The sequence below is a fragment of the Plectropomus leopardus genome, chromosome 3 (genome assembly GCF_008729295.1).
Source record: "Plectropomus leopardus isolate mb chromosome 3, YSFRI_Pleo_2.0, whole genome shotgun sequence".
Lineage (NCBI taxonomy): Eukaryota > Metazoa > Chordata > Actinopteri > Perciformes > Serranidae > Plectropomus > Plectropomus leopardus.
Window position 1 is genome coordinate 29,136,167 of NC_056465.1, and position 13,648 is coordinate 29,149,814.

Below are 13,648 nucleotides of genomic sequence, written 5' to 3' on the forward strand. Positions count from 1 at the left end.
GCCGATGATGATTTTTGTGTGTTTGTTTGTTTGTTTGTTTGTGAGTATGTGTGTGTACGCGGACGCGTGCGTGCGTGCGTGTGTGTGTCTGTCCGTGCGCGGCCGAAGTGAAATACTGTGATGTATTTTTGAGGTTAAATACTGTGTGTTTCGGATATGTGAGCAGTGCTCTGATTGACTTAACCTGTAAAACTATGAGTAATCTGTTCTCCTTCACTTTGTGCAGCGGGATGTGCTGGCATATTTTTGATCCATATTGCAGTCCTGCATGTTATCATAGACTGTTACAATATAAAGGGATTTTTCATGAATATATGCCTTTGGATGAATTAAATTCATGCTTAAAAAGATCTTACTGTTGATTGTATTCACACACAAAATGCAGCTCTTATCGCAGAGTTAACTGTCCCTTGCCCCAACTTTTCCAGCATTGCCATTGCATTTGTAAATGGGTGCAAGATGGAAATTTTCCTGAATGTAGTGCGTATATGAACAGTGAAAAACACTAGCAGTGCATCAAAGATTCCCCCAATAATTTACCTGAAACTATGTGTGAAAGAGGCGATAGGTGTCAATGTTTATCCCCGACATTAACTTTTTAGAGACACTGTAGAATGACAGACTGGACGACTGTGGCTCAGCGGGTAGAGTGGTTTGTCCATTAAACTCAGGGTCAGCGAGTTGATTCCCTATCTGTTCTACAGTAGCAACAAACTGAACCTTCAATTGCTCACCATGGTTCTGCCTGTGCGAGGCATGGCTGCTCGCTGCCATTAGTGTGTGTGAAAAAAAATGCTCTGGATAAAAGCACTGTATAAAAGCAGTCCATGTCCATTAAATTCATCAGACCATTTAGTGAACCTTTGCACCCTGTATGGAAGTGCATTTGCTACATTTCTCTGCTGATTTAATTAGGTTTTTGTTAGATCTCTTCATAAAGAAAAAAACAAAAACTGCACCCAGACACAACAATTTCAAGACTTTTTATTTTTTCCTACAACATTCATCCATTCTGTCATGGCAAACATACTCTGTAATAAAGGTTACTGCGTGTAACATTTATAGTGCAATCTGTGGCCCGGGTAGCTTAGAAGTGCAGTATGTGAGGTAAATAGCAATTATTGTAGCTTTTTATTTATGCTTATTCGGCCTTAGCAGCTACTCTCAGCCAAGCAGTGCATGCTCACTATCATAAAATAAAGCTCTATGTATTTAAAGTGCAAATATTTTCGAGCCAGTGCAATATTTACTACTTGTTCAGCTCTGATGATGAGATTGCCAGGTCTTCGTTAATGAGGAAAATGTCTCGCATTGTGCCAGAGGGTTGCTAACCAAGCGTGGCACCCGGATACAGGCAATTAAACTCGCTACAATCAAAACTTACAGCATTTTTTTCCCCCCGTACAGTCGGGCAGATGATCCCGTCTCACCCAGTAATGAATGTTTTCACCCTGGCACTAGGATTCTGGTTCAGACATGAGCTCAGGAGCCACAGCGGGGGCCAAATTATGATCCACACACACACACGTAAACAAGAACACCCATGGCAGACTCTCTGATGTGATGTGTGCCTGAGTAATGATCAAGCTGCTGTTTAACCTCACAGTTTTTCCAGCGACAGATGTGCTAACACACTCACTCCTTAAGATGATTGACTGACTGGTGACGAAAAGGAAAATCACCCTAATAAAGATGTCACCCTTAATTTTACACAGCCTCGCTTCTTCTCTCTGGCAAATCTGCAAATGAGTACATCTTGTCTGTGAGTGTTTTACTTTGAAAGCGATGAATGGAGTCGGCTGCTAGGCGACAGTTGTTGCTGTCAAATCTAAAATTGCATCCCCCGTCTTGCTCTCAGTCTTCCCACTTTAAATCACCCGTGTGGCATTCATGGGGATGCTGTTACTGCTCTTCTTTCTTGTCAAACTATCTGCAGGGCTTTTTGTCGTTTCGGTACCACCTGCTGTCTCGTCCTTGTTCTTGCGGAAACAGTAGACCCCATACAGGCGGAATTTTTTATCAGGGAAGCCCAGGTGTCGGACGCCTGGCTGGGATCCTCCGCAGCGGGAGCGGGGGTTGACGATGGGGTAACGGATGCTGCCGTCCTCCAGCCAGCCGGCCTCACAGCGGTCCAGAAGCTGGAACTTCCATGCTGCGTACAGTTGACCCACTTTGGCCACCACTGAGCCGTCTCGAATGCATGCCTTCATCGCCTCCGCATAGTTCACCTTCTTAAAGCGTTTGAGGAAGTACACTTTGCCTGCGGGGGTGTAGAGGGAGAGGAGAGAATGTTTGTTGTAGGAACGTGTGAAAAGGTGAAAGAAAACAGAGCATTGTTCAGGAGGGCAAAAAAAGAACGAGAGAGAGGAGTGAATGAGAGAGTGAAGCCCCAGAGACAAGCCGAGCCCTGAGGGAAGATATTCTCAGTTTTCGCGGCTCCTCTGGTCTGACTGTGTTCAGAATATCAAATCGTTCCAGCAACCGTCTGGGCAGCTGCTCAAAATCGAAAGGCAATACTCTGACTCAAAATCACTCTTAAAACGCTTCCATTTTTGCTTTCATCCCGCCTCTAGGGACACTTTTTTCGCCTGCCAGTATTAAAGAAATTGGTGTCCTGATTGGCTGAATTGTTTCATTTGAACTGAATCACAAGAAAAGCCTCTGCTAAGAAAGAAGCAAAGAGTGAAGAACCTAACCACGAATAAAGAGCCTCCAAACAGCAAGAACTGCTATCAGGAAAATTATGTCCGCAACCTCAGGTTTGCACTTGGCTCAGCTATTGATTTTATGCTTGTTTATGTGACTGCTGGCTATTAGAGAGGCAGAATATTGTCTCATATTTCCCCAGGGGACGCTCAGTAAATACCTTCCAGCTGGACTGAGCAACAGCATCGGTCACGACCACTGCTGAAACCTCCTGCCCACAACAGACTGTCCACAATAATTAACACACAGGGGAAGCCGTGTGCAATCATTTAAGGTTTCTGTCATACTATCCTTTTTTCTCACTGAGGACAAAAGCACTGGCACTGCTTTTTCCTCCAGTTTGGACTATCCCTAAATTGTTTATGTTTCAATGAAGAGCATCCTCTTCTATCTCGATAATAATGATAAAAAAAAACCTCTTCAGTTTTTAGAATGCATAAGAGGTTTTTAATTATTTTTTAAATGTCACAGAGGCACAGACAAGAGTGAAGTTTTTCCAAACTGAATTTTTTTTGGGGTGGCACTCAGTTTGGCACTTTTGGAAATACACATATACACTTTCTTGCCAAGAGTTAGTTGAGAAGGTCACTACAGATCTCATGTGTGGGGTAAATATGAGGCTGGTTAGCTTAGCTTAGCATAAACGCTAGCATCAGGGGCAAACAGCTAGCCTGTCTCTGTCTGCATGTATCAAAATGTGCCTACCAGCACCTCCGAACTACATAATATGTTATATCTCATTTGTTTAATCCTTGCAAAACTGTACAAAAGGGTAAAAATGACAATTAGCTTAACTCAAACCTAGAAATAATTGGCTTTTAGACAGCAGCATCTGTTGTGTGTCTTGAATCAGCAGCAGCAGAGTGCTAGGGCTCTCTGCCTCTCACAGACACACACACACAAAACAGGGCTTTTGCAGAGCTGCATACCGTGACTCTTTAGTCACATTTTGCAGCCATGGCGCACCAGTCTGACTTGCACATACTGTTAATTTATGAACTGGAGAGATGTTAGTTTTCAGGTTACAGAGACTAATCATTGCATGTAACAGCGCTGCAGAAACGGCCTAACTTAAGAAGTGATAGTGGAGGTAATGTAAGTAGGTGAGGCTTTGTGTTTTTCTATCTGCATAGTTCCAATCGTGGCTATTTAGTCACAATTTGCAACCATGGAGCATCACTGCGACTTGGATATATTTGCACTCAATGAACTAAAGTTTGTTTCCTGCTCGCAGTGGACGAATCTGCAGTCACAGTGTAACTTTCTGCTTACACTAACACTCAGCTGTTGACCGGATCCTTCATGTCCACAGCAAAAAAATCAACACCTCCGGCCCGAGACGGGCTGGGTCCTTCAAAATAGAAGCACCATGGGTTCTGCTATAATGTAGTTAATTAGAACAATACTTAACTTTACTATAGTAGTGCTTTATTTAACTTAATACTTTACTTTAACATTACAACTGTATTTTATTAAGCTTTATTATACCAGTAGTTTATGGCAGTAGCTACTTTTTTTGTTAGTGTAGTAATTTAATAAATTTGTATTTTAGTAGTTAACAGTAGTTTGGAGGCGATATCGAGATATATATTGTGTATCACGATATAGCCTAAAAATATTGTGATATTATTTGAAAGTCAGCCCCACCTGTCATTCAGATCAGGTTGAAAAATCAGAGTTGTATCAGTCTCATCTAACTCTGGGCAAAAATCATACAAATATTCCCAAAAATAACAAACTGAAATAACAAGAATGGCTTAATATTAATTATTTAAACACTGAATCCTCGTATCTTTCAACAATAATCCAGTGATGAAGTAAAAACCCTTTGTTAGACCTTTTTCTCCTCACACATGGAGACTTGTTCGAACGCCCACGGTATCACAAATAACTTTCATGATGCAAAAACTACACTAGCCTCTGACTTTCCCAAGTTAGTTTGAGCATATGAACCTGGAGGTGTGTGACCGAGAGAGACACTAGCAGACTTTCTGTGGGGATGTTATGTAAATCAAAGAATTGGTAGATAAAAGACGATGCTTGGCGCCCAGAGGACACTGTGGCCCTCGCAGGACAAAATCAACACAGCCTGATCTAAATCCAATGGCCCCAGGCTGCCAAGATCACAGGCGGAGATCACAGACATGGGCCTAATTTCCTCACCGTCCAAAACGTATCCTCTTTCTATACAGTACCACAACAATCCAGCTCTGCCACTGCCTTTTTCTCTTCCAGTCATGAGTCACATACTCAGTCGGATGTTCGTATTTAATCGTACGATCATGAAGATGGACAACAAAGTGTGTCTGATCAGACATGCTTGTGCACACACGTACCGATGGCCGCCACCCTAAATCTTTCTCTCTGCTTCTCACCGTTGAGCTTGGAAGTGAAGCAGAAGGCATCATAGCGCTCATCCTCCTTGTGCCTGTAGCCATAGTTACGAACGCCGGCGGGGGTGTCTTTGCGGCCGCACTGGTCTCTGGGATGAGAGATAGGGTACTGGACTGAGCCGTCCTCCAGCCATCCAGCATTACACCAGTCTAGTCCCTCCAGCCAGGCCTGTGGAGCGAGATAATGTACGTTAGTGGGTCATACTGAGGGATTAAATACGTTTTTAAGAGGAGAAAGAATTTGGTTTATCTCTCCTGACATAACTCTATTACTCTGGACTTAAATGCACATGTTTTTATTTTAAATAGAAGGATGGGCCTGCAGTCCAATGTCTGCTCGGGTCATATGCATATTCCTAAATTCAGACTTACTGACTCACTCTAAAGCAGTTTATGACTGAGGGTTGTTGCCAGTAAGTGCATTAATACAACTAACAGAGAGAAATGAATATGCTGATCTACTTTGCTTTAATAAATCCTTATTAGTGATCACTGATATCCACCGGAGCCTCTTTACTCTTTGAAACCTGAGTTTCATTGGTTTTATTTCCTTCAAAAACATGGGAAAGATGACATGAGAAAGTTAACAAGAAGAAAATTACCACAAAAAAAAGAAACAAAAAAGAAAATGACCTCAAGAAAGTACTAGTAAAATAAAATAAAATAAATATTTTTTTAACATAATTTTAAATAATACTTATAAATCTTGACGATATCTAATAATCTCCCCAAGGCTTATTTTCAAGATATTTCCTTGTCACCTTTTACAATTTTTTTGCATTTGCCAGGCATTTCTTTCCAGACAGTTGCTTATTGTTTTTCCCCCATTTTTTAAAAAAGAAATCAAACCAATTTAAGTCCCAGAGGTTTAAATGCTTGTGAACGGCGTCTGAACACAGCTTAAGAAAACTGATGTTGATCCAGGGTCTAAATGGTTGATCTGCTTTAAGTGTGACACATATGAACCACAGGAGCAGCTCACCTTGTGCAGTTGAGCGTGAGAGGCCAGAATGGCGTCCTGCTGTTTGCAGGCGTCCTCCCCCTGGTGGTAGTTGAGCTTATAGCGCCCCTCACGGGGGTAATAGGGAAACACCACTCCTACAGGTGACACAAACAGACTGTTGAATGGGAGTCTGTAAACTGTATGAATTTCACCTTTATCTCATGTGAACTGATCTATCTCTGTGGCCGACACTTTACACAAGAGTCAATCAAGCATTAGTGTTATCATCAAAATCTCCTACAGTTCTTAAACCCCTGACCTTCGAGGTCGAGGTTGACGAATCCTGTATCGTCCTCCATGTCATTAGTGACTTCACACTCAAAGCGTCCGTAGTCCTCCAGAGTGACATTTTGGATGATCACTGAGGCGTCACCTGGTCCCGCCTGCTCCAAAAACACACGGCCTTTGTATGATCCAAATGCACGCTGCTGCCTGAGGAGAGGTGACAAAAAGTTATGTTAAAGTATATTATATTATATTTTCTCCGAGAATAATAAAAGTTTTAAAGGTGGACTTTATATGGCATCCTTTATTTTATAGCTTGCTGAAAAGAGCAATGTATGTTTTTTATGCTATATGAGTGGGTTTGTGAATATTGGTATGCAGCCTGTTTTTGCAGGCTGGTTTCTTTCATTGTTGGTTGCACAGCAGTCTTTTTTGGTGCTGCTAGACATGATAGTCATGATTTTCCTACAATGGAAATTTACCACAACCAACTTATTGTGAGTATTTTGGGTTTTTTTTAACCAATAAAATAATAAAAACAATCAATAAAATCTTTTATGATTCTACCTCAAGTGCTAAGCATATATAGTCTAGGGCAGTAAAATACATTTCAATCAGTTAAATCAACATTTATTAGATTGGACTAAAACTAGATTGACTACATTGAACATAGATACAAAGTAATTGACTGAAAAATGCATATTTTACCTTCCAAGTGCCACAAAGACGTCTTCAAACTGCAGTGCATCGGTCACTTTGGTCCATTTGATCCGGATGCGAGCAGGGTCGGTGTTCTCCGGTTCGTGGTGAAATCTGCAGGGCAGAGTGATGGAGCCACCGCGATGTGTCACCACTTTACCTGGAGCTGTCTGCACAATCACGGCTCCAGTGTCATCCTCTGTGGGAGTAAAAGAACGTAATTAACTTACTTTTTTTTTTTTTTAACATATTTTTTACATCATTATCATATTGTTTTTTGGAAGCATACAAACTGCCACACAGCAAAGCAGTAAGACAATAAAATGAACACACACACACACACACACACACACACACACACACACACACACACACATATATATATATAAAATAATATATTTTTATATATATATATATATATATCAAGTTCAAAGTGCTTCACATAGATAAAAAAAGGTACATGAAGGCATAACAAGAAGCAGCAATAAAGTATACAAGTTATAAGAAAAAACATGCAAAAAATAATATTATGGGAGACAAATACACATGTTCTAAATATTGTCCCCTGTGTTTCCTAAACCTAAAATCAATAATGAGAATTGATACAGTATCACAAAATATAATTTCAATACTCAAGTGTATCAATACTTCTTAGACGCCTGCTGCTTTCTCATTATTTTTATGTCATTGATACAGATGATGAACTACCATTTGAATCATGCTATTTTGTTAAATTATAGGGAAATCATTTTTAAGAAAACATTTGATGTAAGCAATTGCATAAAGAATTTTGTGCAGTCAAGACTGTGTAATGCTGTTTGCAATCACTCTTGACACAGCCCATACCTCCAACTTTTATTCTAACCTAAAAATTAAATCTTTGTTTCTCTTCGTAAGCGAAACCACAGTGAGCCATCCGCAAAATTGAATCAGTGTCAGCTAATAAAGCGTGTGCTGTTTACTTCTGCTGTCACATTAGAGCCTCAACATCCAGCATATCAATCATGGAGAACACTTTTTTGGTCAAATAGTCCAGTGTGCAGCTCACTCGCTCCTCTGCCCGGATCTTTCATCAGATTAGCCTTTTCCAAATCTTAACCTCAACCTCTGCCAAGAGCAATTCACCAAAATGACCTGAGACTAATGATAACAACAGGTCTCTTGTCTCAAATGGGCAATAACAAGACCTAGTTTGCATTTTTGGCAGACATTTGCTCAGACATTGTCTGTGCATGTGTGCCCAGGCAGCCAAAGACTACACACCCAACAAGTGTGGTGTAAACATTTAATGAGCGGCTGCAAGAGGTTTTCTGCTATGTTGTGACCAGATAAAGGCACCAACAATTATCCATGCCAGCCAGCAATTAGTCATGTCACTGCTTTCTGCTCTCTGCAAAGTTGTTTATCACCAGCAGCCGTGAAAGCAAAGTGGTGTTTAATCAAAACTTTACGCACATTATTTCCCAATGCTGCAACAGACTGATGTTGACACAAACACCATGTAACTAGTGACTCCTGCTGGATATTCAGAACGCCTGTGTGAGGAGAGATGGGATCTGAAGATGGGATTGTGTGCATCTCTACATGTGTTACGCTGCCATGGTGAAACTGGAAGCTTATATGCAGCATGAGGCTGTTGAATAAAACCTCTGTATATGCTACTTGCTCAGCACAAGACACAGCAGACAACGTTAGGGACTTGCTGAAAAGAATGTCAAACTTCTAAAGGCCCAGATATTTTTCTCAGAAGCTGTTGTGATTAAAAAAGACCCAAAAAAGAGTGCCTGTATGACTTGAATTTATAGTTTTGCATGTAGTGAATGTCAAAATAGGCAGCTGTTTGCTAACATATAAGCCATAATGACTTTCCAAGACAACAAAGATGCGAATTGTGTCTGTCAGCTTGTTGTTGACTTTTTTTTGCCCCCAAGCATCCAAAAAAGAAGAACATTGAGGTACTTTATTGAACTTTTTTTCCATTTCATGCAATTTTCGACTTGCAATCCTCTACGTTTCAGAATGACATATGCTTTCATTCCACTATGTCATTATATCCCAGAGGCTTTTGATACCAGCTGCAAACAAGCAGCAACCTCTGAGGTTGACAAATAAAGTCGATGCAGAAATGAAAAAAAAATGCAGTTCCTCTACTGGCCACTTGAGGCTGGCTCCAAAACAGAGTAAATCCCCAAAAACTCTGGAGTTAAAATGTCTCGATAGCTAATTTTGACAATAATGACAACTTTATGGGGGGATTATTTTTTATATAACTCACCAGCTCAAGTTTTATTAAGGCCTAAAGTTACACATATTTAAGAGCAGAGCTGCTTGAGTGACTGTCTGCGAGGCGTCACTGCAGTCTATGAGTCTAATCTAAATCGGTCTTCTTTGCGATCTCATCTACAGAACTGTAAGGTTTCATGACTGCATCTAGCACAATGTTTACGCATTGACAAAAATCTGTCTACAGAACATGTGCCAAAATACTTAAAACAGCTTCTGTAGTAGTTCTTACCACAATAAGAGTCACCAGGACCACATTTTGCCATGAAGACACACAAACAGACCCACAAAATGCAAAAAATACCAGCTGTTGCGACGTTTTCGTTGCTCGTAAATATACGTTTCACTCCATAATATCATGATTGCCTAATGGCTGTTGTATACAAAGATTTAAAAATAATGCATAGGAGTCTTATAAAGGAGACCTTATAGAATAAAATGCTAATTTAGCAGGCAGGGAGAGAAGTAAGTCATTGGAGAATATCTTCTAACACAAGAACTAATGTACGTCTATTAACCTCTACATTGCAGATAAAAATGGACGGCCAGGTCTCATACAGTCGATTAATTTAATCCCTCATGTCATTAATTAGTCAGTAAAATGTTAGAAATGTACTACAGTCCTCGAGTGAATACATGGTAGTAGTGCAAGATGGCATATTAACAACTTTGATAGTGTTTAGTATTCTAGAGTTAGAGCAACTAAGTTAGCTCCAGGATTGCTGTTCGAAATGCTACCCGTGTTTCTGTGCATATTCTTAAATAGAGTTTTAAAATCCTTCATTTCATTATTTTAAGGGCTCGAGCGTTTTGGTTTTCTCCTTTCCTTCTTTGAATCATTAAACCCTGGGTGAGCCTTAAAGGAATAGGAATATCTTCAGTAATCGGTCATGTTTTCTTTCAAGAGACATTGCTGTTGAGTTTTCAAATGTAATTTTTGGTAATTTGAGCACCATAAGCGGAGTGCCATCTAGTTCAATTATATTGGAGAGAAGGCAGACATCTCAAACACTCTGCACCTCACACAAAAGCAATCTAGAGTAAGAAGTAGGAAAGAGGAAATTGTGTGTTTTTGATTTGGGGGTCAGGTGTCCCTTTAAGGAGAGGATTCCTCTGGTTTCAAAGGTGTCATCGTTAATAACTTTAAGGTGACTGCTGCAGACCGTGTATCATATTTTATGAGCCCATGCTGTTACAGCTATGCAGATCAGTGCAGAAGAAAGAGGTCCTGACTTTGCTATTGTGAGCTGTGAGAAACAAGAAAGGAATGATTTTTCTTACCGAGCACGTGCACCACCTTTCTCCTTCCCTTGTCTATGTCAGCAGGAAGAGAGGTCACTGAGAGGGCAGATGTCAGGATGAAAACAACGAAGGAAATTTTTCCAAAGGCCAGAGGCCGCAGCTGCTTTAAGAACTGCAGGAAGGGACACAACAGAAAATTGTGGTTCTCACAGGTTAAACGAAAAATGGAGAAACCAGACAGTAGAACTGCAGAGGCACAATCAAGACCTAAAAATACAAAGGTGAAGGGCACCAAGGACAACAGCTTGACATCTTCAGTGTCAGAAACAACGGACTTAACTCAGTGGCAGTGGAAACTTTGGCAATAAAAAATTCTGTGAGAAATTACTGCACAAACTTATTTTTCCTTCCTCTATCAGTAGGTGTGCCCCAGGGTTCCATACTGAGTCCAGTGCTTTTCTCCAATTATGTAAATAATCTTTGTGACAATTTATCAAATGCTGCTTTCCGCATTTTATGCAGATGATATATACATACATACATAGATACATACACACACACACACACATATATATATATATAGCTCATCCTCCTCAGTAGCACACTCTTTAATACCTGCAGTCTGTTCATTCTCATTAAATTCAGTTTAAGCTGCTGTTTTAATGCAGACAAATCTAAATTCATACTTTTTTCAAATAGAAAACATTTAACATCCAATTGCCCTGAGATCTCAACTGCTCAAGAGGTTGAAATTGAAATGGTCACAACATATAAGTATAGGTTATATCATGGATCAGTACTAATCATCCAAATCACACATTTAAAAACCTTGTTTCCAACTTAAATTGCGTTATGTTTTCAGGAATGTATAGAATAGATGCTAAACACACATAAGATATAACCCATAAAAACTTAAAAAATCCAAAAATCCAAATCCTCTCAGGCATGCTGAAATGCCACCACAGAATTCACACTTTATATGTTAAAATATTGGGTAGTTCAGCTGGTAAGTGAGCAAAAACAAAACAGTTGCAGTTAATTCATTAGTTCAGCCTTCTCAAAACAAGGAAATCAGGTTAGCCAACTGTGACTTGACTGCGTTTGGAGTGAGAGTCATGCTTTCAAGTCACAGTCTGCTACACATGGCAGTTTTAAACCGCCAGCTGTGTGGCTCACAATCACAGTATGAAAAGTGGAGATAGTGTACGCAGGATAGTCAAAACTTAAAGCTTGTTTGCTTTTTTTTAATCTTTACTGCCAAGTGCAAGTTTAAGAAAAACAAAGTATTTTAAAAAAGTTTTGAAGGAGACAGGATTGGCTCAGTAGGGGGCAAATAGTAAACAAAGGAAAATATGTAAACTTGAAATCATCACAATTACCGAAGAAAAAGAATAACATAAGATATAGACATTAAGGCGGGCAGAGACAGACTAAACAGCATCATCAGAGTATGAAAATAATCTCCCCTGCAGTGACCAATGAAGGATTACCTTGCTGAAATCACTTCCTTCTGGAAGCTATTGCTGCTTGTTTTGGTCTTGCTAATTATCTTTACAAACTCTCTAGCGTATGGATGAGTGTGCAGTGGTTGCTCAGAGCACTACAGTTGCAGACCTGTGTGTATTTTGACCCAGCATGAGAGGTGGTGCTGCATAAATCTGTGATGAATTGCAAAGCAGATAGCCTTGTGCAAATACAAAATCTCAACACATGTTCTCATACATAAGTAAGGCTTCATTGTGGATGAAATCATCATAACAATAAAATGCAGGAGTCAGTATGCTGCAGCTGTGTGCACTGCTAGAGGTCTGCATTGTCAGTGTCACCAGGGAATAATCGCCTCCTATGAAACAGTCCTGCTGCAGTACATAACATCTGAACAGGCCCCAGTGAAGCAGAGTTACTAAAGCAGCCACTTTACATGCACATTGCGCACTATAAACAGCCCCGCTGCATCATTTTTCTCAAGGTTAGTCCAAAGAACATCCCTGCAGTTCCCACGCAGCACACAGGGAACTGCAGAGCAGAGCCGCACTAATGGAGCACAGAAGTGAACTTACCATGGCTATCACAACAGGATTAATGCCTGGATGGAGCAGATGTGCCGCTGCGCGCCGTTTAACTCCTCAGCCAGGCTAAATGTTGTTCTGCAGCAGCAGCACTCACCTCTCTCTCTCCTCTCCCTCTCTCCTCCTCTGTTCCCAGTCCCATCGCTGATCTCTCGCACTGCAGGGGAACCACCAGTGTTTGTGGGTCCCGCAGTCTTCAGATGACGCAGCACACATTTGCTTGTGCAGGCTGTGTGGATAAGTCAATCACAGCAATGATTTCACACTGATTTAATGTTTGTGAATGTGTTTCTGTGGCTTATTGAAGCCCATTAGAGATCACTTATTGGTTTGAGTGTCACACAGTTTGTTGCAGTTAATGCAGTGAAACCTCATTAAGTTTCAGGCGGAACATTGTTGCTATTAAAGACCAATTGAAATAATAGGGGCTGTTATTATGGAGGCTATGACTGCAGATTAAAACTGATTTATGTTATTAAGACAAATCTAATTCACCCAATCAACTTTATGGTTGAGGAAGTGTGAGGTAATAAAAAATAGACTTTCAACTCAAATTTACAATATATATTATAAGTACAACAATCAACATTAATAAACAATAGCAGTGGTGGAAGTAGCCTACATTCCCGATGGATTAATGAATGGGGCCCAACATGTCAGGGGCCCCCAGACCTTTACCTGCAAAATGGCACTCAAATGAATACATACTAACCAAGAAGACACTCAAAATGACCACAGAATCCTCCAGACTTTTTAAACTTTTGTTAAACTTCTAATATGTCAGGTCAACAATGTGAAATCCAAAACAAATTTCTGTGTTTGTTTTTTTTTTTGTCTTTAACCCTCCATGTTTTTAACTCTTCCTGCACTCACCAGAGGAATAAGGTGTTAAAGAACAGCATCACTATAACCCAGACTAACTTCAAATATTGCCTGAGGCTGTATGTTCTCAGTGACCCAAAAACTATATGTCACTGTTGAGTCAGACCAGTATAATGGTGGAAAGGCAAATTACAATGAGAAACTGG

General features: G+C 40.3%; 1 protein-coding gene across 1 annotated transcript; it reads right to left on the reverse strand.

Moving 5' to 3' along the window:
• Positions 1–1,019: 1,019 nt before the first annotated feature.
• hapln4 (hyaluronan and proteoglycan link protein 4) lies at positions 1,020–12,725 on the reverse strand. The gene is made up of 7 exons (XM_042483824.1): positions 12,612–12,725; positions 10,591–10,723; positions 7,036–7,225; positions 6,362–6,534; positions 6,082–6,197; positions 5,082–5,268; positions 1,020–2,260 (listed from the first exon to the last, which is right to left on the reverse strand). The coding sequence occupies exons 1-7, from the start codon at positions 12,612–12,614 to the stop codon at positions 1,869–1,871; spliced, it is 1,194 nt and encodes a 397-aa protein (XP_042339758.1). The 5' UTR covers positions 12,615–12,725; the 3' UTR covers positions 1,020–1,868.
• Positions 12,726–13,648: the final 923 nt, after the last annotated feature.

Coding starts and splice junctions, on each gene's coding strand:
- hapln4 (XM_042483824.1), bottom strand. Junction 6,535..7,035: donor GTCTTTGTGGCACTTGGAAG/GTAAAATATGCA, acceptor ACCTCTCCTCAG/GCAGCAGCGTGCATTTGGAT. Junction 2,261..5,081: donor CTTCACTTCCAAGCTCAACG/GTGAGAAGCAGA, acceptor ACACCCCCGCAG/GCAAAGTGTACTTCCTCAAA.